Source organism: Microcaecilia unicolor, chromosome 1 (genome assembly GCF_901765095.1).
Source record: "Microcaecilia unicolor chromosome 1, aMicUni1.1, whole genome shotgun sequence".
Lineage (NCBI taxonomy): Eukaryota > Metazoa > Chordata > Amphibia > Gymnophiona > Siphonopidae > Microcaecilia > Microcaecilia unicolor.
In genome coordinates, this window is record NC_044031.1 from 27,383,054 (window position 1) to 27,408,785 (window position 25,732).

Genomic DNA, 25,732 nt, shown 5'->3' on the forward strand with positions numbered 1-25,732 from the left:
TCAAAGTTCAGTCCTCAAGGGTTGCAAACAGGCTAGATTTTCAGGATATTCCTAATGAACATCCACAAGAGATTTGCATACAATGGAGGCAGTGGACATGAAAATCTAGTTTATGCATATTTATTAGGATATTCTTAAAATCTGGCCCGATTGCAGCCAAGTACGGAACTTGAACAAGAATAGGTAGGCAAGTTATCGGTTTGCAAATTTTGAGTTTTCCTTTGGAAAAAGACTAATTCTTCCTATTTAGTCACTGTAGTGATTGGTCTGGCTATCTATTTGATTACATTTGTAGTGTGCCACAGCTTGCTAGAAAGATGATAATGGAGTCAAATATTGGGTACTTCATCTGGATCAGGGATCTTCTAGTTTTGGGGTTCTTTGTAATCCGATTTCCAGCTCTTCTGTTGTTGCTTCAAGCCATTCCATAGATTTGATGTTTGCATTTGCCAAGTTCACCGAAATGCTGGGTAGCCATTCTGTTTCTCGTTTGTTTTTTTCAGCATGGATCTTTTGATGCCTTTTCAGATTTGACACATAAATGAAGCGTTTATTACACTCCATACATGTAAAAGGTTTCTCTCCCGTATGACTCCTTTGGTGAATTTTCAGGTAAGACAGTTGAATAAAACATTTGTTACACTCAGTACACGTGAAAGGTTTCTCTCCTGTGTGGCTCCTTTGGTGAATTTTAAGATGTGATAGTTGAACAAAACTTTTATCACACTGAGAACATGTAAAAGGTTTATTTCCAGTGTGGATCATTTTGTGCAGTTTCAGATGTGATGACTGACCAAATTTTTTATTACACTCATTACATGCAAAAGGTTTTTGTCCTGTGTGGCTTTTTCGGTGCCTTTTCATAGATGATAAATACATGAATCTTTTATCACATTCAGTACATACAAAGGGTTTCTCTCCGGTGTGAATTCTTTGATGAAATTCCAGAATTGACAGCTCAATGAAACTTTTACTACACTCTGTACAAGAAAATGGTTTCTTTTCCATGTGAAACATTTGGTGAAGTTTCAACTCTGACAGACAATTAAAGTTTTTATTACATTCAGTACATGCAAATGGTTTCTTTTCCATGTGGGTCATTTGATGCCTTTTCAGATTTGAGGGCTGAATGAAAGTTTTATCACATTTATTACATGCAAATGGTTTCTTTCCCAGGTGGGTCATTTGGTGCCTTTTCAGATGTGATGGCTGAATGAAACTTTTATTACACTTTGTGCACGTAAGAGGTTTCTGTCCTGTGTGAATCATTTGATGAATTTTCAGATCCGATAGAAAAATAAAGACTGTATTACACTCAGTACATATAAAAGGTTTTTTCCCAATATGAACAGTATGGTGAGTTTTCAGATGTGATGACTGAGTGAAACTTTTATTACACTCAGTACATGTAAATGGTTTTTTCCCCAGGTGGCTCCTTTGATGTCTTTTCAGATTTGACAGATGAATGAAACTTTTATTACACTCAGTACATGTCACTGGTTTCTCTCCTGTATGGCTCCTTAGGTGAACTCGGAGATCCGAAGGCTGAATAAAACTTTTACTACACTCAGTGCATGTAAATGGTTTCTGTCCCGTATGGGTCATTTGATGCCTTCTGAAATGTGACCGCTGAAAGAAATGTCTATCACACTCAGTACATATCAACAGTTTTTGCTGACGATTCCTTGTATTTTTCCTCTCAGTGCCCTGGGAAATATTTTCAAACACATCTCCTGATTGTCTTTTGATTTGTTCCATTTCTACAGGAGGTTCTTCTTGATTTTCCTCACTCTTTTGTTCAAGCCTAATCTTATGATCTGTAGGATATAAAAAGAAAAGAATAAAGTGAGTATCAAGCAAGATCTATATGTCATCAAAATGTCTACCATACACAAACTACTCAGGGAAAAAGGACCATGAAATAGAACAGGAACCACTCTATTAATTTACTAATTTAAGGAGATCGTACCAGTTTCTCACACTCCTCATCAGTCTAAAATATTCGTATGTCCAAACTCATTAAAGGATGCTTTTACTAAGGAGTGCTAACAGATTTAGCACACACTAACAATTAACGTGTGCCACAAGCTAAGACGCCCTGTGATGAGGTGTATGTCCCGTCACAAGGAGTGGAAGAACCCCAACGCAGGAACTGTATAGGTCAACCACAGGTAGGGTGAATACCTGGGACCCCTGCGTGGGAGGTAGTAGGAAGGCTACATGGGAGGTGATAGGGTGGGACTAACGCTTCTGGGACTGGATTGGATAATTCCCTGAGCAAGCATCCAGTATCTAAGATAGGAGACTCATTAGCATTAGATTCCATGCTAATAAGGCTATAGAAGTGAGGAAAGACCCATGTTGGACCCAAGGGAGGGATATACCTTCTCCCAGATCTTGGGGAGTCAGTCAGGGTTGCTAGGTAGTCCCCTAACTCAACCTGACCAGAAAGAAGAACTCATTGCAAGACCCCAAGGCTGCTGAACCAGAAGAGTTTAGAGATGGTTCTCTCCCCTTCCTGAAGGCAAGAGGCTTTTGGTGAAGGATCGTGGACTGCCTGTGTAGAATCATGAGCACAGGTCATCACCCCAGCACAGGTCAAAAAGGGCAGAGGCTGACAAGCCGGTGTGACTCTGGAATCTATCAGAGATTGAGAAGCCTGTAATTTATTAAAGAACTTGAGCCTGTGTAAACTCAGGAATTTATGACCTATTATGATACCCTTAAGGACAAGCTGGCTGGCGTGGGAAAGATGCAATTATGGACAGACAGAAGAATGTGATTTAGCAACTTAAGGGAAAAATATATGGTGAGAACAGAATGATCTCTCAGGAATATAAGTGCTGAAGTAATGTGAAGCCTTGCTTGACACAAAAGGTATATAAACAATTGAATCAGAGCATTACGTTGGAGAGGCAGTGGCAGACCACGTTTATGTCCCCTCCTCTCCACATGAGAAACTAGCATTGGTAATTGTAACTTTCTCTTAGTAAGTAAATTAAAGAATTGCTTTTTTCATAAAACGTGGCCTTCCTAGTCTTTTATCTCTCTAAATTGTGGGTGGTTGGTGAGTACTAATTTGGGGAGATGGTAAAAAGACTAGTAATATAAGAACACCTGTTGGTGGATTCTGGTGGAGGAACAGGGACTAACCTTTGCTTGGGATTTTTGCCAAGGAATTCTGGACTCACCTTGGTTTCAGATTATTACAGTGGTTTTTAACTATTACAAAGAGGATCGCGGATACTCGGCCCACACCCTCAGGTGGGAAGCGTCACAAGCCCACCGGTATAAAAAAGGGCTTCTTAGCATTTAATACGCACTAAGTCCATTAATGCACTTTAGTAAAAGGACCCATCAATGTGTCCAAAACTTCAAATGGCTCAAAGTGGCTAAATCATTCCCACAAAAATATATAAAAACTACTTTAGATCATCACTTTTGAAGCAATCAAATGCTAACACAACAGCCAATTGGCATCCTTAAGAAGTGTCCAAAATTATAATTTAGTGAAGGGAAGTCTTGCCTCACCAATCTAATGCATTTTTTTTTTTGAGGGGGTAAGCAAACATGTGGACAATGGGGAGCCGGTTGATATTGTATATCTGGATTTTCAGAAGGCATTTGACAAAGTGCCGCACGAAAGACTCCTGAAGAAATTGCAGAGTCATGGAATCGGAGGTAGGGTATTATTATGGATTAAGAACTGGTTGAAAGATAGGAAGCAGAGAGTAGGATTGCGTGGCCAGTATTCTCAGTGGAGGAGGGTAGTTAGTGGGGTCCCGCAGGGGTCTGTGCTGGGTCCGTTGCTTTTTAATGTATTTATAAATGACCTAGAGGTGGGAATAACTAGTGAGGTAATTAAATTCGCCGATGACACAAAATTATTCAGGGTCGTCAAGTCGCAGGAGGAATGTGAACGATTACAGGAGGACCTTGCGAGACTGGGAGAATGGGCGTGCAAGTGGCAGATGAAGTTCAATGTTGACAAGTGCAAAGTGATGCATGTGGGTAAGAGGAACCCGAATTATAGCTACGTCTTGCAAGGTTCCGCGTTAGGAGTTACGGATCAAGAAAGGGATCTGGGTGTCGTCGTCGATGATACGCTGAAACCTTCTGCTCAGTGTGCTGCTGCGGCTAGGAAAGTGAATAGAATGTTGGGTGTTATTAGGAAGGGTATGGAGTCCAGGTGTGCGGATGTTATAATGCCGTTGTATCGCTCCATGGTGCGACCGCACCTGGAGTATTGTGTTCAGTACTGGTCTCCGTATCTCAAAAAAGATATAGTAGAATTGGAAAAGGTACAGCGAAGGGCGACGAAAATGATAGTGGGGATGGGACGACTTTCCTATGAAGAGAGGCTGAGAAGGCTAGGGCTTTTCAGCTTGGAGAAGAGACGGCTGAGGGGAGATATGATAGAAGTGTATAAAATAATGAGTGGAATGGATCGGGTGGATGTGAAGCGACTGTTCACGCTATCCAAAAATACTAGGACTAGAGGGCATGAGTTGAAGCTACAGTGTGGTAAATTTAAAACAAATCGGAGAAAATTTTTCTTCACCCAATGTGTAATTAGACTCTGGAATTCGTTGCCGGAGAACGTGGTACGGGCGGTTAGCTTGACGGAGTTTAAAAAGGGGTTAGATAGATTCCTAAAGGACAAGTCCATAGACCGCTATTAAATGGACTTGGAAAAATTCCGCATTTTTAGGTATAACTTGTCTGGAATGTTTTTACGTTTGGGGAGCGTGCCAGGTGCCCTTGACCTGGATTGGCCACTGTCGGTGACAGGATGCTGGGCTAGATGGACCTTTGGTCTTTCCCAGTATGGCACTACTTATGTACTTATGTACTTATAATTCCCAACTGGACAGTCCCCAGCCCAGCCCAGCCCATCCCATACCTCCACCTCCAAGCATATGGATAACTTTCATCAGTTATAAACTTCACTCTAATATAGATGCCATTAAAAAATAATTTAGCAATTACAGCATCAACTTACTTATTCACAATACTCTACATAATTGAGGAGAGAAAGAACCGCAGAACTCAAGCCTTCTTAAATGCAATAACAGGCTAATACTTCTTTTCTTTCATTGGACCAAAAAAATATGTTTCACATTATTCAAAATAAAATTTCTCAAATGTATTAAGGGGTCCTTTTACTAAGTGTGCTGAAAAATGGCCTGCAGTAGTGTAGACGCATGTTTTGGGCGTGCACAGAATCATTTTTCAGCGCACCTACAAAAAAAATGACTTTTTTTTTGTCAAAAATGGACGTGCAGCAAAATGAAAATTGCCGCGCATCCATTTTGGGTCTGAGACCTTACCACCAGCCATTGACCTAGCAGTAAAGTCTCATGTGTTAACCAGGCGGTAATGACCTACATGCACCAAATGCCACTTGGCGTGTGTCCGATACGTGTGGCCGAAAATCAAAATTATTTTCCAGATGCGCGTATCGGACACGCACCAAAAATGAAATTAACGCATGAGCCACGCGGTAGCTGGGCGGTAACTTCATTTTGGCACATGTTGGGCGCACATAGTAAAAGGGCCCCTAAATTTGTAAGCAGCAAAGAAAATGTATACTGAGCTCCTAGCATTTTTCATATTCTTCCAACAGTACCAGACTGAGGCCATCATTTTGCTCTAAAAGCTGCTTTCGGGGCATTCATAATCGCTGCTCTTATATGCTGTTTGAAGAATAATAAAGAAAGCTCAGTGGAGCTAAGTAGAAATATCCTTTGCTGCTCACAAATTTGATAAATTTTGATTAACGTGAAAAAAAAAAAGGATATTTTTGGACTAATGAAAAATCCGAGGTCCTTTTTTTTTTCCTTCAGTGTCAACTCCTAAGGTGGACCCCAGAATCTTGTAACTACGATTCGGATTATTCTTCCCAATGTGCATCACTTTGCATTTGTCCACATTAAATTTCATTTTATTTTACTTTTATCTTATTTTTTCTTCTTTTCTCCTCCTTTTATTCTCCTTTTCTTTACAATTTTAGGGCCTTCCTTTCTAATTTTCCCTTGTTTTTATTGATGTACATCGCTTGGTTATCTTATTGAGGAAAAGCAATTCAGCAAGCTCTAATAAACCATAAATATATTTCTGGGCTCTGTTGGGTACTCATGCTCTGGACCGACTGCTGTTGGAGAAAAGACGCTGGGCTTGATGGACCTTGGTCGGATACATCATTGCTTTTTTTTCCCCCTCTTTATTTTTTTTTCTCTCGATTAATTTTATAATATATCCCAACAAATGAGATAATCCAGAATTATGAGAAATATACAACACTTGAAAAAGATTTCTAAAAATAACAGAAAATCTAATTAACTTTTGCCCACAATAAATGAAAAAAGGATCCAAGAAATAGAAAATTAAATTAACTAGAAAAATTTACAGAAATAAATCCCGTAGAGCCCACCCCGGCCTGTCCCTACAGCTTGCGATGGGATTATACCATGACATTTATTTCTTCACTAGCAACAAGAAACTCTTCTAGTTGCCGGGGTTCGAAAAGTTAAAATTGTTTACCCTGAAATATTACAAAACAAACATTATGCTCACTTATGAAGCCTTTAGAGACCATCACCTTATGTTATCCTATGTTCGGAATAATAATCTTCAAGACCAACTCAGCTACTCAAATGTATGGTCAAGTCGCCAACAGTGTGAGGGACGGCATTCTAAATGTGGACATTGTTCTATTTATCCGGTGTCCATTGAAGGCTCTTGTTTAATTTCTTCTAAGGGTAAGAAATTTAGCTTGAGATGTACTACTACTTGTGATTGCACAAATGTGGCATATTTATTTCGTTGCCCTTGTGACTTCTTATACATTGAGCATACCACACGTCAATTCAAAACCAGAGTAATCGAACATCGGCACTGTATAACTCATTCTAAGTTGGAAGCTCCCATGGTACATCATTGCGTACAAGTTCAACATCAGTTTGGCCAACTCCGATGCATGGTCATTGACCAAGTGAAATTGAGTAAGAGATGGGGGGGATATTAAAAACATTCTTTGGCGTAAGGAGCAACATTGGATCTTTATGCTTAAAACAGTAGAACCGTATGGTTTAAATAGAAACATTGAATGGAATGCCTATTTTTGACTGGCAGCCAGCTTGTGCTTAGGGGTGTCTGGCGTGCCCTTTCATTGGCGACGCTGGCTTTCTTTTGATTGGCCAGTCGGTGATGCAGACGACTTTAAATTTCTCGGCGTGTGAGATTCTTCCAGCGCCATCTTTGACGTCAGATATTGTAGTGAACGTGTGGCGGTATCCAGGAGTAATTCCTTTCCCGAAGCAGCCAACAGATGAGCGAAACAAGGTGCTCTTGTTGAAGGAGATACTTGCTGTATATTGGAAATGTCTTCATTTTGGAATAGACTGGATGGCAGAGACTTTAAGGAGCAATTGAAAACTTGTGCGGCACTCACCCCAGGAGATGTGATAGCGGGTCTGCCAGTCTCAACTTGAACCTCAACTATAAGTATTAATATTTTTTCAGGCTCAGTGATTTTTTTTTAAAGGGGTTTGTTTTACTACTACTACTACTAGACATTTCTAAAGCGCTACTAGGGTTACGCAGCGCTGTACAATTTAACATAGAAGGACAATCCCTGCTCAAAGGAGCTTACAATCTAAAGGACAAATGTACAGGATCCTCTCCCCAGGCAAGGAGGAGCATCTCTGCCCTGGGGGCAGATGCTCAAAACTTAACGCCACCGGTAGAGGCAATTATATTAATGTGCGCAGAATGTTAACGGGGACATTTCATATTCCCGCGCAATGCTCAGAGAACAACGCAGAAGCAAATGCTGCCCCAGGGCTGCCGAGAGAGGGGTGGGGGGCAAGACTCCCCCGGCCCGGCCTCCAAGCCAGGAGCATAGCCAGACCTGCTATTTCGGATGGGCCCAAAGTTAACCTGGGTGGGCCCTTCCCAACCCCGTACATACATGGCAAGGACAAATCAAACTCGGGTATACATATAAAGTATCACATACAATGTAAAATGAGTCCATCTTGTTGGGCAGGCTGGATGGACCGCTCAGGTCTCTATCTGCCGTCACCTAGGTTACATATAGTTTTACTTATGGGAATCCTTTTTGCTCCAGGTCTCTTAGGACCAGCGCCATTTTTGGGTGGTTTTTTTTCTGTTATTTGTTGATTTTTGTAGTGTTATATTGGGCTCACGTTCTCTGTCTTTATGTTTTGTATTGTCACTCACCTGTCCTGCTTGTGGGGAAAAAAAGTTTTTTAAATCATCTGATTTTCTCTAATGTATGAGATTTTGCAGATAGCGGATATTGGATACTGTTGGTATTTTTCCCTATCGGGAGTTTTTTGAGGTTCCACTTGTTTAAAATCCATCTAGGGATTTCCTGGTTGAAATCCGAAGGTCACAGGAGGGTGAGATACAAAGATATTTTCAAACTTCTTAGGTGTTTTGCGATTATATTTATTTCAAGTTTAGAGGTTTTCTAAAAACATAAACAAGGAAATTTAAGCACAAAATTGGCGTCCACAGCCAATCTCCTCATCCGAAAGGCCTTACGCCTTATCTGTGTCTCTCTTGATAGATCAGGAAATACTTGAACTTTTGAACCCAGTAACCGTGTATCAAAATGTCTAAAAGAAAGTTTCAAAACAGCATTACGATCCGGCTCCAGAGCAAAGGATATCACGCCATAGTAGTTCTCTGTGTAATTACTTCCAATGAGGATTCCAAGAAGGTTGTAAGATTCATATTATCCCCATCTTAACCTCAAATGATCTCCTCAACAGTTCTCCAAGAGATCTGCATATACTGAGCTCTCGTGTTTATGTCTCCTAATTTGATTTTCTAGGTATTCCAACCGATGAGTAAAATTCTTATCTTTAACTGAGGCTAAACTCAAGGATTCCATGGTTTGAATTTTTGTCTCTAAGAAAGTCAATTTAGAGGTCTGTTGGGCGGATGCCTGTGACTGGAGGACAGTAGCCTCTGAGAAAACTTTAAATATCCTTAGTATTTTCCAAAGTCAAAGTTTGTAAAGAGGAATGCATATCAAATGCAAGATCCCATAGTGACTCCAATCTCACAACGGCTGGTTTAACAAAATCCCAAAATGATAAAGCAGGAGTAGGCAAAACGTGCAATATTTTGCAGTAACTCGTGGCCAGTATCCAAACTTTTATGTGCTGTGAATGAGTGCCCTTCCTGCTCACCCGGGTCTTCACACAGGAAAGAACCGGGGGGGGGGCAGGACCATCCAAAGCGCCCCTACTTCCTGGTTGTGGGGGAGCAGCCCACTCAACAAGGCTTAGGGAATCCCCATATACACTGCTGACTGATGCCGACAGAAGGGGAAGAAGCTTGTTCGGGTCCCGCTGGAGCCTTGAATCTGTCGAGGGTCGCCTGCTTCAGACCTGGGGCTGTACCGGGAGCTGAGGGAAACTCCCACACCTTTCCTCTCCTCTTGCCCATACTCAGACATACAGGGAGCCATTCCAGAACGGCAAGCCAAGACAGGGCCACGCAGCTGCAGAGACGATCAGTCCTTACGCTGCCATCTTGGATCCAGTTTGCCTTCGATCATTGCTTTTTTGTGTGTGTTGCCCTCCCTCCATACAGTATTGATTAATAATTACCTATACTCTGTAATATTTCCTCTTTCTTTACTTTACCAGGAGCTTATATTCTGCTCACACCTTGAAAGGTTTGGAGCAGATTACTGTATGAGGCCAGCAGCAGTATACTGGGATAATTTTACATAGTGTGAACAAAAACTTGGGCGATTGTTAACTTATTAAATAATAGTACATAGCTACCTAGTAAGCATTGTTACATGATGAGCAAAAAAACAACAAGCTTTGATTGTGAAATAAAGGCTAACAAAGAGAGTCCTTATAATGTTAACTGAAGTTCTGAAACAACAACAAAAATGATACTAAATACCCATCAATCTGTTTAGGCCAGTGGTTCCCAAACCTGGTCCTGGAGGAACCCCAGCCAGTCAGGTTTTCAGGATACCCACAATGAATATTCACGAGAGAGATTTGCATGCACGGCCTCCACTGCATGCAAATATAGCTCAAGAATATTCATTGTGGATAACCTGAAAACCTGACTGGCTGGGGTTCCTCCAGGACAAGGTTTGGGAACCACTGGTGTAGGCGGATTCTTCTCGGCTGAGGGGAGACATGATAGAGGTATATAAAATAATGAGTGGAGTGGAACAGGTGGATGTGAAGCGTCTGTTCACGCTTTCCAAAAATACTAGGACTAGGGGGCATGCGATGAAACTACAGTGTAGTAAATTTAAATCAAATCGGAGAAAATGTTTCTTCACCCAACGTGTAATTAAACTCTGGAATTCATTGTCGGAAAATGTGGTGAAGGCGGTTAGCTTAGCAGAGTTTAAAAAGGGGTTGGACGGTTTCCTAAAGGACAAGTCCATAAACCGCTACTAAACGGACTTGGAAAAATCCAAAATCCCAGGAATAACACGTTTAGAATGTTTGTACGTTTGGGAAGCTTGCCAGGTGCCCTTGGCCTGGATTGGCCGCTGTCGTGGACAAGATGCTGGGCTCGATGGACCCTTGGTCTTTTCCCAGTATGGCATTACTTATGTACTTATGAAAACCTGACTGGCTGGGGTTCCTCCAGGACCAGGTTTGGGAACCACTGGTGTAGGAGGATTCTTTAGTAAGAATGCGTCAGTACATGTTTCCTAAATAGTACAGATTTTATGGCCTTACGGAACCGGTCAGAGTAGTGACTCGTTTTTATAGGGAAAGAGGCTCGAGAAGACTCTCTTAAGTACTCAGTGATACTCTATAATACTCTCTCTTGTATTACTACTCACCTATATTCTGTAGTATCACATCTTGATTTGTACAATATTTATTATTACTCACCTGTACTCTGCAATACCGCTCCTTTTTCTGTATATTACCTGTGTATGAAGGAATAACTTCTCTCTCCCTTGACTGCTGGGGATCCTTGACGTATGCCTCTTCCTCTTGTTTAATTCTCGATAACATATCAGGTTCGACCCTTTCATGGCCTGTTTCCAGAGACATAAAAGAAAATTGAGGTTTACATCTGTTACCCTTCACAGAAAAGTACCCAGAAGTAGTTCTCAGAGGAGCAGCATGTAATGGGGTAGGGGAGGGAGGTTCTATTACCATCATCCTCCATTAAGCAGAGGGTTCCGGGGGTCATTGCAGGGTGGAGCAGAGTGAGGGAGAGAGATTACAGGGCAGGGACCGGGTGGAAGAGATGTTATTCAACAGGGAATGGGGGAAAACTAGAGAGAAAGGGGGGGGGGGGAATGTGGCAGAGCAGACAGATGGCATAGCCAAGGGTGGGCTGGGGATCACACACTCTGGGCTTAGGCACATCCAGCAGAGACGTGTCCTTGTTACAGCTAGTGGGTATCCCCAAGTCCTGCCAACTGAAAATGTCTACAAAGATACCCTGAACTGCCTCCAGTGCAGCTCAGTTGACGGCAGCTTTAGGGGTCCTTTTACTAAGACTAACCTGTTCCAAAAGGCATACCCTACCGACCCAACTTAAACGCCTGAACTCTGCTACACAACAAAACTCAAGTACGTCATGGACATTACTCAACTCTTCCGTTGTACGACTCCCTAACGTGACAGTGCTACATGAACTCTATCCTATCACAACATCACCTTGTATTTGCTCACCGGAGACTTCAAAGACTCTCCGGTACTATGTAAGCCACATTGAGCCTGCAAATAGGTGGGAAAATGTGGGATATAAATAAATAAATAAATGTGCACTGAAAAATGGCTTGCAGTACTGTAGACACGGGTTTTGCGCATGCGCCGATCCATTTTTCAGCGTGCCTGTAAAAAAGGCCCCTTTAAAAACATTTTTAGCTAAAAACGGACGAGCGGCAAAATCAAAATTGCTCCACGTCCATTTTGGGTCTGAGACTTTACCGCCAGCCATTGACCCAGCAGTAAAGTCTCACGCAGTAACCGGGCGATAATGACCTAAGTGCGTCAAATGCCACTTGGCGCACATCCGAAATGCGCGTCTGAAAACAAAAATTATTTTTCGGACATGCACATCAGACATGTGCTGCGTATGAAATTACCGCAAGAGCCACGCAGTAGCCAGGTGGTAACTCCATTTTGGGGTACGTTGGGCATGCGTAGACGCTTACGGGACTTAGTAAAAGGGCCCCTTAGTGAGCCAACCTGGATGCCGGCAACCAGAGGGCACCCAGAGCATGCCCAGGAGATACTGACCTACTCTACAGAAGAATGCAAAGGAGTAGCCCGTTGTTAAGAGCAGTGGGCTCAGACCCAGGGTTCAAACCCTGCTTCTCCCACGAGGCAAATCGCTTCCATTTCCTCAAGTACTGGCTTAGGGCTCAATTTGCTAAGGTGCACTCAGGCAAGCAATCAGCTGACGCCCCACCCCACCCCCGCATCCAAAACAGGGTAGGGGCAGGGCCACCCCCAACCATTAGGCAAGACTAGCAGCTTCTTAGGGAGGTGGCAAAAGAAGAGATCCTAACTGAAAGAACCAGCAGAACATACTACAACACAGAGGAGATGCAAGATGCTCAAACACCAAGCAGCAGAAAGCAAAAGCCAGAGCCACAGAGCAATTTATAACACTATAATAAAATCAGTTATAATGGGGCCAATATTCAAAAAAACACTTATCCGATTAGCAGGTGCTGCTGCTGACCAGGACAGGGATATTCAGAGGCACTAAGTTTATATTTAATGCAAATTTGATACACTCCTTTGGCCAATTATGATCTGTCTTTGTATATGCCCATATTTCTCTCCCCCCACCCCCATCTCTATCTTTGCATTTGTCCATGTTTCTCACCCCCCCCAAAAAAAAAACAATTATCTATTTATTTGGATTTTGCTCACACCTTTTTCAGTAGTAGCGCAAGCTGAGTTACATTCAGGTACACTGCGTAATCTCTCTGTCCCTGGAGGGCTCATAACCTAAGTTTGTACCTGAAGCAATGGAGAGTTAAGGACCTGCCCTAGATCACAAGGAGCAGCAGGTGGGATTTGAACCAGGCACCCCTGGCTAGTGCTCTAACCACTAGGCTACTCCACCCATATCAGTCTGCATATCCCCTTCTTTCTCTTCCCTCCTCCCCCTCCCAAATATCTATCTTTGCATATGTCCACATATCCCCCCCCCATATCCGTCTTTGCATATACCCATGTCTCCCTCCCCCCCAATATCTGTCTTTGCATATACCCATGTCTCCCTCCCCCCCAATATCTGTCTTTGCATATGCCTATATTTCTCCTCGCCCAATATATTTGACCTTCTTTTTTCTCCCAACACCTACGCCCTCCTCCTATCTCCAAGCCCCATCTCCCACCTGCCCTCTTGTCAGCCCCCAGTCCCCTTTTCCCATCTCCAGCATCAGAATGGTCTCATCAGCCCCTTTCTCCTACTTACCATCCTGCCAATAAATTCACTGCAGAGTGAGGACCTCCCTTCTTCACTCTGGTTGCCGGCACCAAAGCAGAGAACAAGTAGTTCCTGTACCGTACACAAAACAGGAAGTAGATTCTCTGGATTTTCGAAGCCATGTGGCTGAAGTGAAGAAAGCAGATCCTCGGTCTGCAGTGGATTTAGTGGCACCTGGACAGAGACCCCAACGGTGGCTCATCCCAATGGGCTTAGATTGAAGGCCAATGAGTGAGTTTTCTAGCGGTGCATTTGGAGTATAAAGAAATTCACTCAAAGCGGTGTATAGCAAGCATAAGCCAAACATAGGTAATAGACAATTACAGCAGTAAAAATATTCAAACAACAATACAATGTATGGCATAGTATGCTACAAGTGGAGGAGTGGCCTAGTGGTTAGAACACCGGTCTTACAATCCAGAGGTGGCCGGTTCAAATCCCACTGCTGCTCCTTGTGATCTTGGGCAAGTCACTTAACCCTCCATCGCCTCAGGTACAAACTTAGATTGTGAGCCCTCCTGGGACAGAGAAATATCCAGTGCACCTGAATGTAACTCACCTTGAGCTACTACTGAAAAAGGTGTGAGCAAAATCTGAATAAAATAAATAAATGTCAACACAATACTCAATAAAACATTTTAATAGGCAGCATAGGGTGGAAGCCAAGATGAAAAATATAGATAGATAAGACAGTAACATCAGTTAGAAAATAAGGGGACTGGTTTAAATATAGTTGTACAAGAAGTCAGAAAGGTAAATGAATATAATCTCAGCTAGGGTAAGAGAAATTTGGATAGATCTGTATGCCATTTTGGAAACAGAGAAACATGTATATGGCCTATCCAAGCTACCCGTCTACTCTCCCTAAGAGATCCTATGTACTTGTCCCAAGCACTCTTGAATTCAGATACTACTACTACTACTTAACATTTCTAAAGCGCTACTAGGGTTATGCAGCGCTGTACAGTTTAACAAGGAAGGACAGTCCCTGCTCAAAGAGCTTACAATCTAAAGGACAAATGTACAGTCAGTCAAGTGGGAGCAGTCAAATAGAGGCAGTCTAGATTTCATGAATAGGTATATAGGTATCGGTGGCGGTGACCTCGGGGGGGGGGAGCGCAGTTTCCTTCTCTGTCCCGCCGTCATCACGTATTGACACAGGGGCGGGACAGAGAGGGAAGTCTCTACTGCGCATTTGCGAGTGAGTACGGTCACTCGCCGTTTATATGTTTGATGGGAGAAGGATCGGCAGAGGCCTTTGAACTCTGTTCATTTTGGTAGTTTGGTTGCTAGGATCCCCGCACTTTGGTTGTAGCAGCGGATCTGCATGAATGCCAATTCAGGGTACTCTATAGGGCCTTTCTCTCTCAAACACAACTGTTCAATATGGGCAGCATTGACCCCCCCCCCCCCCCCCCCCCCCCCCGTTATAACTGTAACTAACAACCTACTTTCTTTTTTCATGCCTTTTGGGCATGTCCCAGGACTCTTTTTTTTTTGGTCCACAGTGGTCAGATATTCAGAACGTCTTTTGGGGTCCACAATCCCACTTTTGGCAATGGGTCTCTTGTTAGACATATATGAGGTGTTTTTGTTGCAGAGTAAGGGGTAACCATCTGTTTATTTTTAAGACGGCTCTCTTGGGTAAAAAATCATTTTAAATATTTGGACTGTTCAACCCTCCTTCATTCTGGAATCGGCATAACTTTTTCCACCATATTATGTTATCGGAGAAGTACAGGGTTGCCTTGACCTTAAAATGCAAAAAGCAGTTTGTATCGGTGTGATATCCCTAGGTACACTCCCTTCCTCCCCAAGCCCGCAGTTTGATATTGAATACTTTGTAACTTTGAATGGACATAATTTGGTTCTTTTTTTGGGGGGGGGAGGAGGGTGGTTGGGGTGTTGTATTCATTCTGGGACAGATGCTCTTTGTCTTTCAGGGGGGCTATAAGACACAAAGACCCTCTGTAATTTTGCTTGGATTACATAAGAACTTAAGAGTAGCCATACTGAATCAGACCAATGGTCCATCTAGCCCAGTATCCTGTTTCAAAACAGTGGCCAAGCCAGGTCACAAGTACTTGGCAGAAACCCAAATCGTGGCAACAGTCCATGCTACAAATCCCAGGTCAAGCAGTTACTTCCCCATGTCTATCTCAATAGCAAACTATGGACGTTTCCTCCAGGAACTTGTCCAAACCTTTTTTAAACCCAGATATACTAACCACTCTTACCACATCCTCCGGCAACGAGTTCCAGAGCATAACTATTCGTTGAGTGAAAAAAATATTTCCTCCTATTTGTTTTAAAAGTATTTCCATGTAACTTCATTGAGTGTCCTCTAGTCTTTGTACTTTTGGAACAGAGTAAAAAATCAATTTACTTCTATTCGTTCTACACCACTCAGGATTTTGTAGACCTCAATCATATCTCCTGTCATCTGTCTCTTTTCCAAGCTGAAGAGCCCTAACCTCAGCCTTTCCTCATACGAGAGGAGTTCCATCCCTTTATCATTTTGGTCTTTCTTCTTTGAACCTTTTCTAATTCTGCTATATTTTTGAGATACGGCGAGCAGAACTGAACAATATTCAAGGTGCGGACGCACCATGGAGCGATAGAGGCATCATAGTATATTCGGTCTTATTCCTCTTTCCTCATCTCTTTCCTAATAATTCCTAGCATCCTGTTTCCTTTTTGGTCGCCGCCATACACTGAGCAAAAGATTTCAGCGTATTATTTATTTATTGCATTTGTATCCCACATTATCCCACCTCTTTGCAGGCTCAATGTGGCTTACATTTCATCATGGGTACTGGAAATAGAAGTGAATATACATTAGGTTTACAGAGGGTTTGTGTTACATGGTGGTGAATTACATGATGGTGTTAAAGCAAAAGACATTATAAGACAGTACTAGAAGTTCAAAAGATTATACAGTTACACATGTTGATCTTTGTGATATATCTTGTCGAAGAGATAGGTTTTTAATAGTTTGCGGAAATTAGTCAGTTCATAGACCGTTTTCAAGTTACGTGGCAGCGCATTCCAGAGCTGTGTGCTCGTATAGGAAAAGGTAGATGCATGCATTGATTTGTATTTCAAACCCTTACACTTGGGAGGATGAAGAATGAGGGGTGTGCGGGAAGATTTTTTTGCGTTCCTGGGTGGTAGTTCTATTAGATCTGACATGTAGGCTGGGGCGTTACCATGGATGATTTTATGGATTAAAGTGCAAAGTTTGAACGTGATGTGTTCTTTTAGTGGGAGCCAGTGTAGTTTTTCTCGTAGGGGTTTCACGCTTTCGTATTTTGGTGTGCCGAATATTAGTCTGGCTGCCGTATTCTGAGCTGTCTGGAGTTTTTTTTTTTTTGAGTATTTGCTCTTTACAGCCAGCGTAGAGTGAGTTACAATAGTCCAGATGACTGAGTACCAGTGATTGTACCAGATTGCGGAAGACAATCCTTGGAAAAAATGGTCTAACTCTTTTTAGTTTCCACATTGAATGAAACATCTTTTTGGTTAAGTTATTTGCATGGTTCTCAAGTGTTAGATGTCGATCAATGGTGACTCCGAGGATTTTCAGGGTGTCCGAAACTGGTAGATTTAGTTTAGGTGTGTTGATGGTGGTAAATTTATTCTTATTGTATTGCGAAGTGAGTACCAGGCACTGGGTTTTCTCAGCATTGAGTTTCAGCTGAAATGCATCTGCCCAGGAATTCATAATATGTAGGCTTTGCTTGATTTCATTGGAGATTTCCCTTAAATCTTGATGGAATGGGATGAAGATCGTTACATCGTCAGCGTATATATATGGGTTTAGGTTCTGATTCGATAGTAATTTGGCCAAGGGTGTCATCATTAGGTTGAATATGGTCGGTGAGAGGGGGGATCCCTGTGGAACTCCGCATTCAGGTTTCCATGTCGCTAATGTAATCGAGTTAGAAGTCACTTGATATGAGCGTGTAGTGAGGAACCCTTTAAACCAATTGAGAACGTTGCCTCCAATTCCGAAGTATACGAGGATGTGTAATAAAATTCCACGGTCAACCATGTCGAATGCACTTGACATGTCGAATTGTAGCAGTAGAATGTTGTTGTCGTTTGCTATCAATTGTTTGAATTTGTTCATGAGCGTGACTAGTACGGTTTCAGTACTGTGATTAGAGCGAAATCCTGATTGAGAATCGTGTAATATCGAGAACTTGTTTAGATAGTCTGTGAGTTGTTTGGTCACTATGCCTTCTGTTATTTTGGTAATTAAGGGGACGGATGCTACTGGTCTATAGTTCATTTGCATTTTTCTTTGCATCCTTGGGTATAGGGGTGAGTAAAATGTTACCTTTTTCCCTTGTAGCATATAGTTTATGTGGTTTGTTAGGTCTTTTATAAATTGTTGAGGGGCCAATTTCATGAGGTTGTTTGGGCATATATCTAGTTTGCAGTGAGATTTGGCGAATCTTTTAAGCGTTTGTGAGATAAGATCTTCTGGTAGTATTGTGAATTCCGTCCAGATTCTGTCTGCTGGATATATTCCAGGATCTGGGTCTAGGCAGTCCAGGAGTGTGCTGTATTCGGTGTGGCTGACAGGTATTTTAAGTCACAGTTGTATGATTTTCTCCTTGAAGTACTTCGCCAAGTCGTCAGCTCCCAGTATGTCTTTGCTGTTGTTGATGACTGGAATGGTGTCTAATAATTTATTTACAAGTTGGAAGAGTTTGTGTGTGTCTTTGTAGTTTGGTCCAATTTCAGTTTTGTAGTATTGTCTTTTGGTTTGTCTTATGGTATATTTGTATTTCCTTCGGAGTTGCTTCCAGTCGTTAAGTGTGGGATCGTCTTTCTTTTTGTTCCAAGGTCTACAACCTAGACCTTTCCTCTCGAATGCTGATGCCCAAGGTAGGCCTAACATCAGATAACTATGATTCGAATTATTCCTTCCAATGTGCGTCACCTTGCATTTGTCCACATTAAAATTTCATCTGCCATTTGGATGCCCAGTCTTCCTATTTCCTAAGGACTTCCTGCAATATTTCACAGTCCACATGTGTTAACAACCTTGAATAGTTTTATGTCATCTGCAAATATAATCACCTCACTAATCGTTCCGATTTCCGTATCATTTATAAATATACTAAATAGCACCGGTCCAAGTACCGATCCCTGTGGCACTCCAGTATTAACCCTCCTCCATTGAGAGAAATGGCCATTACCCTTTGCTTTCTGTCCAATAACCAATTCCTAATCTACAGCACAACATTGCCTCCTATTCTATGACTTTAATTTACTCAGTAGTCTCTCATGAAGAACTTTGACATAATAGCCCTGACAAAACAGCCTGGTAACAAAATAACCCTTGACAAAATAGCCCCTAGACAAAATAGCCCCCTAAAAACAAATGGAGTGTCATATTCTGGGCAGCCTGATCAGGCCTTTTTGTCAGGGGGCTAATTTTTCAGGGGGCTATATTGTGGGCAGGCCGTTTTGACAGTGGCTGATATGTCAGGAACTTTTTTTGTCAGGGCTATTTTGACTGGGTACCATAAACACGCTTTGCATGCACAAAAATCCAATCTCGTTTGCCCTCCCCCAACAAGTGCTCATCAGACCTTGGACATTTCTCCATGGACGCCACCATACAAAAAATATCCCAATTGTCATGTCATCTCTGCTCTGGATTGTAATATCAAGTTTATTAAACATTAAACATCTGAGCAAAAGCAACAAATGTCTCTCCACTACCGGGCAGAGTGTGAAATACAAAACTTGAAAAAACGCAACATACCAAGTAGCAAACCTGTTACGTGATTAGTGCTACTGTTATATAATTCAGACAGCAAGAACCATACTTCTGAACAGGCAGCACTACATATATTACGCTGGAACCTAAAACACCAATACATCTACTCCAAGTAAAACAGAACAAGTGGGACTGTTAGAAATCTCAACACAGAAATGACATGCAAACAGAATGCCACACGCAAAACACAGACAGACCCTCACCAAATACAGAACAAGAAATCTCAGTTAAATTTTTATCTTCTTGGGGTTCACCATTTCTAATTGGTGAACCCCAAGAAGTTAAACTTGGTATATATTGCAACACTGTATAAATATTTAAAAATGCATTACATTTTTGTACTGAATACAAGACCTCTGCGATATACATTTTCCAAAGCTAACATAATTCAAAATAAAATATTTTTTCTACCTTTGTTTTCTGGATGGTTTCTTTTCCCATTATGTTGGTCCCAGTTTCTCTTTCTGCTTTTGTCTGTCCTTCTGCTAATTCTGTTTCCAGTGGCTGCTGTCCACTTGTCATTTCTGCTCTCTCCTTCTCTTGTTTTATTCCCTTACTACATCTGCCTCGGAAATATTGATCTTTCCCTTTTAGCTCTTTCCTTCCAATCTTGATTTCTGCCTCTGTCTACTCAAATCTCACCCAACTCCTTTTTCCTACTTTTCACCTACCTATGAACTTTTCATTTCCTTCTCTCACATCCTAGCTCTCCCATTTCCCATCTTGCCCTTTCCCCAGTCTCCTATTCCCATTTATCATCCATCTATTCCCCATTACCACATTTCTAATCTCCTTGACAAAACTTATGGCTTTTCCCACATCATTTCCTCAATTCTAATATCTCCCTTCCCTATTCTTCGCTCCACCCTTTTAGCCCAGCATATCTTCTCTCTCTCTCCTTTTTCACCCCCCCAAACCAACTTGAAGCCTGACATCTCCCTGTCCTGTTTCTCTTCCCTCTTGCCCCCTTCCATGGTCCAGCATCCCTCTCTTTTCCCCATCATCCTCCTCCCCGCCCCCTTAGTCCAAAATCTCTCTCTCTTTCCCCCCTCTCAACATCCAGCATCTATTACTCCCTCCCCTCCCTCTCAATATCCAGCATCTATTATTCCCTCCCCTCCCTCAATTCCAAAATCTCTCTTTCCTTTCTGCTTCCTTTTGTCTAGCATCTCTCTGTTCCTCCTCTCTGTCCCAGGTTCAACATCTCTCCCTCCCATTATCCAGCACCTCTTCCACCCTCCCCTCCACTGCCCCCCATCAAAACATTTCTCCCTCTTGCTTCCCTTTCTGTTGTCCAGCATATCTCCCTCCCTCATCCTCTCATTCAAGCATCCCTCCTTCTCACTTCCCTTCCTGTCTCCTGTTGTCCAGCACCTCTCCCTCCCACCTCTCCCTCTAGCTTCCCTTCCTGCCTCTTCTGTTGTCCAGAATGTTTTTCAACCTTCCTCTCTAACACCCCCTATTCAAACATTTCTCCCTCTGGCTCCCCTTCCTGCCTCTTGCTGTCCAGCATTTCTCTCTCCATTCCCTCCAACCCCCAAACACCTTCCTGACTCCTGTTCTCCACCATCACTTTCTCCATCTCCTCTGCCCCCAAGTCTCTCTGATTCCAACTTCTCTCTTTCCATCTCCCCTTCACAGGGTCCGGCGTCTTCCCCTCTCTTTCTCGCCCTCAAACTTCTTCCTCCCCGGTCCACCTCAACTTGCCTGCTAGACATCTCAGGCATTGACAGTGATTCACATTCGCTGTCTTCTGCTGGCCCCAGAGTCTCTTCTCTACCATGTCCCAACCCTGTCTAATGTAACTTCCTATTTCCTCAGGGTCAGGACGCGTTACAGAGGAGATGCCAAGGTCCGCATCAGACAATGAAGGTAAATCGCTGCCATCACCTTGCGATCTCTACCAGGCAAACTGAGGTGGATTGGTGGGGGGGGGGGGGAGTTTGAGAGAAAGAGAGGAAGATACTGGACCCCAGGGGAGGAGCAGGGATAAAAGAAGATGTGCTGAACTTCAGAATAGAGTGGAGGGAGAGAACAGAGTGCAAGATACCAGACCTTGGGGGGGTAGGGATGGTGGTGGAGGGGACGCACTCTGAGGCAGCCAGGGAGATGAGTATTTACATAAGCTGGACAGCTGCAAGCAGGCCTATGATCATGGTAGCAGAAATGGTGATCAGTAGCTAGACAGCAGGAACAACAACAAAGTGTTGCACGTACAGCACGTGTTGCCTCGGGCTCCTATTCTCGGCTGATGCTCATTTGTGGTGCTTTTCAGAGGCAAATTCTATTTTAGATTTCATTGGCTCTCGGTCTGTGATACTGCTCCCTGTAAAACACAGCATGAGGCCTGCGCCTCTGTTGGCCTAAGTTATACTGCTGCCCCTGGTTGCACTACATTAGTGCGTGATAACGCAGCTAAAATGCAATGTTGCAAAACGGTTCCATTGTATAAACTGAAACACATGTCAAAAAGCATCTTAGCATACAAAGGGCTTACAATCTAAGGAAGTGTAGGAGTGGAGGACTGGCCTAGTGGTTAGGGTGGTGGACTTTGGTCCTGAGGAACTGAGTTTGATTCCCACTTCAGGCACAGGCAGCTCCTTGTGACTCTGGGCAAGTCACTTAACCCTCCATTGCCCCAGGTACAAATAAGCACCTGTATATACTATGTAAGCCACATTGAGCCTGCTATGAGTGGGAAAGCGCAGGGTACAAATGTAACAAAAATAAAATAGATACTATTGGAGATTCTACATGGAATGTTGCTACTATTGGAGATTCTACATGGAATGTTGCTATTCCACTAGCAACATTCCATGTAGAAGGCTGCGCAGGCTTCTGTTTCTGTGAGTCTGATAGAAGCAGAAGCCTGCACGGCCACATTGGTGATCTGCAAGGGCCGACTTCTACATGGAATGTTGCTAGTGGAATAGCAACATTCCATGTAGAATCTCAAATAGTAGCAGCAGTGGAGGGAGTGGCCTAGTGGTTAGGGTGGTGGACTTTGGTCCTGAGGAACTGAGTTCGATTCCCACTTCAGACACAGGCAGCTCCTTGTGACTCTGAGCAAGTCACTTAACCCTCCATTGCCCCATGTAAGCCGCATTGAGCCTGTCATGAGTGGGAAAAGCGCAGGGTACAAATGAAACAAAAATAAAATAAATAAATCCTAGTCCTTAGAATGTAAGCCCTTTGGCACAGAGAAAATGCCTACCACACCTGAATTACAACTCGCCTTGAGCTACCCTAAAAAGATGTGCACTAAACCCAAAAATAAAGTAGATTCTAAATAAACAATGATCCAATCCTGCCTTACTATTCAAGGAATCCCCAGGAGGACGTGACTGGGATCTCAGTAGGTGGCTGGCATTATTGGTTGAGCCCAAGGGGAAGTCCCCTTAATGATACATCTACAAGGAGCAGCCAAGTTAAATGTGGCTACCTCCTGGATCTCAAAGAATAAGACTTCAAAACTGACCATTGGCTTCAGCAGCTCTGTAAAATGTTTAGTGTGGAGCTGATAAGCTCCTATGCAAGAGTTGTGTGCCAGGGTGCTGTAGGAAGTTGGGGGTTAAGTTTGCAAGAGGAGATCAGTTATCACATCTGTAAGCAAAAAAAACTGAACAATGACAGCCTATCAATGCTCTTACAGCTATGAAGGGGAGAACTGATGCCTGAACATTCCAACTGGACATACTGGAGTTAAATGCCCAACGCAAGCAGGTACATTATGTATATAAAGCCATTCCTTACAGCCGAGAGTGCTAAAGGAGACAGGCAACACTTGCTTCAGCAACTTACAAAGCTGTTTCTTCCTTCACTCAGTCGTGGCACGCACACTTCTGTCTGACTGCATGAAAACCCGAGCTACTCCGAGGAAAGACTTGAGGTGCTTAAGGCATCAGGCTGGCACTTGCTGAACTCATCACAGAATTAATGTGTTGGGAGTTTTAGCTGCCCTGGTTGCACCTAGCCATCTCAGATGAGGTGGCTCGCTTACCTGTTTTATGATTTTTTAGCAGAATGTTCTAATTGACATCCTAAAAAAAAAGCCTTTTACTCCCAATGCAAGAAACCAATGGAAAGCAGAAGTAAATTACAGCGGTGTTAAAAAGTGTGGCTGATAGAAAAAAAAAAAAAAAACCAGCCCACACTGCTGTGGACAAATGCAGATGTTTGCTGCACTGTGAGTAAAATGCTTCCCTTCTTTTCACTGCAAAAGCATGCACTGACACGAAGGGAGACATTTCAAAAAAGCAAAAAAAAAAAAAGTGTGGCCAAAGTTCCCGACCTCCCCCCCACCAACAAAAAAAAAAATTCTTGGTAGTCCAGAGGCCCCCAATTCCCCCTGACCCCCCAGACTCTCTTCAGGCTTCTGAAATGACCTTGGGGCTATCTAATCAAGGGATCCTGACCCAAGTCACACTTTTCATTATTCTCAGTGACTGGATGTGATCTGTTGCAGCCAGGTCCTTTTTCAGCCCTGTTCCAAGAACTTGAACAGAATCTGTGGAGGAGTGGCCTAGTGGTTAGGGTGGTGGACTTTGGTCCTAGGGAACTGAGGAACTGAGTTTGATTCCCACTTCAGGCACAGGCAGCTCCCTGTGACTCTGGGCAAGTCACTTAACCCTCCATTGTCCCATGTAAGCCAAATTGAGCCTGCCATGAGTGGGAAAGGGCAAGGTACAAATGTAACAAAAATAAAATAGATACTATTGGAGATTCTACTTGGAATGTTGCAACTATTGGAGATTCTACTTGGAATGTTGCAACTATTAGAGATTCTACGTGGAATGTTGCTACTATTGGAGATGCTACATGGAATGTTGCTATTCCACTAGCAACATTCCATGTAGAAGGCTGCGCAGGCTTCTGTTTCTGTGAGTCTGATAGAAGCAGAAGCCTGCACGGCCACATTGGTGATCTGCAAGGGCCGACTTCTACATGGAATGTTGCTAGTGGAATAGCAACATTCCATGTAGAATCTCAAATAGTAGCAACAGTGGAGGAGTGGCCTAGTGGTTAGGGTGGTGGACTTTGGTCCTGAGGAACTGAGTTTGATTCCCACTTCAGGCACAGGCAGCTCCCTGTGACTCTGGGCAAGTCACTTAACCCTCCATTGCCCCATGTAAGCCGCATTGAGCCTGCCATGAGTGGGAAAGCGCGGGGTACAAATGTAACAAAAAAAAAAAAATCTGTCTTTGATTTAAAAGGGATGAAACATGTGGGACACACAAGATGGTCTTATGGTTCTTCAGTCTTGGGCCTTACACTGTCACTAGAGAACAGGACTGAAACAGATCCTGATCATATATACTGTATTTGGAAGTTTCTGGAATGGAAGTACAGAAAAACTACTTTTAATAAAATCAGACCTGGTATCTGCTATAAATGCAGATAAAGCAAATCTTACCTAGAGAGATCAGGGTCTCATAATTCTCCTTCATCACCTCCCTGTAAAGTTCTCTCTGCCCTTTATCTAAATACCTCCACTCCTCCTGGGAGAAAGAGACAGTGATGTCCTCAAATGTCACCCGCATCTGTAACACAAACCAGAAACACACTCAGTGACATGCGAAGGGGCTCGAAATGTATTAGATTTCAACTGACTTTATTCACCTGACATTTTATCACAAGGGCGTCTCCAGGGGAAGCCGTTTGGGCAGTCATAATGCGAGCTGAGCATTTGAAAAAAACTCTTTAAAAACGTTTAAAGATACGTTCACATTTTTTCTAATTTTTTGCACTATATTATGTTATAGCACTTTTGATTAAGGCAATAGCACTTACGCTTATGTACAAGAGTGGCCCTATGAAAGATGTGCTATGCCATTCGGCAAACTAATGATATTGGAGATTTCTGAGGGCACTCTGAAAATATTGAGATATACAAAGAAATAACAAACGTATTATCGTATAAGTATACAAAAGTCTTTTTGACTTATATTGCTGTTAGCCTGAGTTGTTTTTTACACAGCAGTTAATATCTTTGGTTTTCAGTAGTATATTTTATCACAAGGGACATTAGGACACCTTTCCCCCAGCAACTGCCAGACATTTTGCCCCCCATATACAGAAGCCAGTGTCTTCAATGGGCCCCAGGGTTTGCAAGTCTAACTCTGATAAAGTTCTCCAATATCAGGGGAAGAATATCAAATGTCACTAACCTTAGAATCCAAACTATATAGAGAGGAAAGGCCCCACTCACCTTTCTTTCCGAGAATTTCTGAGAAAACAGGACATCTCTGTGGGTAAGTGACATTATTTTATTCTGAGCTTGGTAACTTAAAGATTAGGATTTAAAAGAGGAATTGTAGGATATTGATAAACACAGTTAGAATTTTAGAAGAAAGAAAGAAAAGCAAGCAAACTTTATTAGCTAATCTCCACCGGAGTGGAGGAGTAGCCTAGTGGTTAGTGCAGTGGACTCTGATCCTGGGGAACTGGGTT

The 25,732-nt window shown here is 42.8% G+C and overlaps 1 protein-coding gene across 1 annotated transcript; it reads right to left on the reverse strand.

Annotated features, from left to right (window-relative positions):
• Nucleotides 1–354: 354 nt before the first annotated feature.
• On the reverse strand, nt 355–24,729 carry LOC115461886 (gastrula zinc finger protein XlCGF57.1-like). The gene is made up of 3 exons (XM_030191963.1): nt 24,696–24,729; nt 10,955–11,065; nt 355–1,817 (listed from the first exon to the last, which is right to left on the reverse strand). Exons 1-3 carry the CDS (start codon nt 24,727–24,729, stop codon nt 355–357), a joined length of 1,608 nt encoding a protein of 535 aa, XP_030047823.1.
• Nucleotides 24,730–25,732: the final 1,003 nt, after the last annotated feature.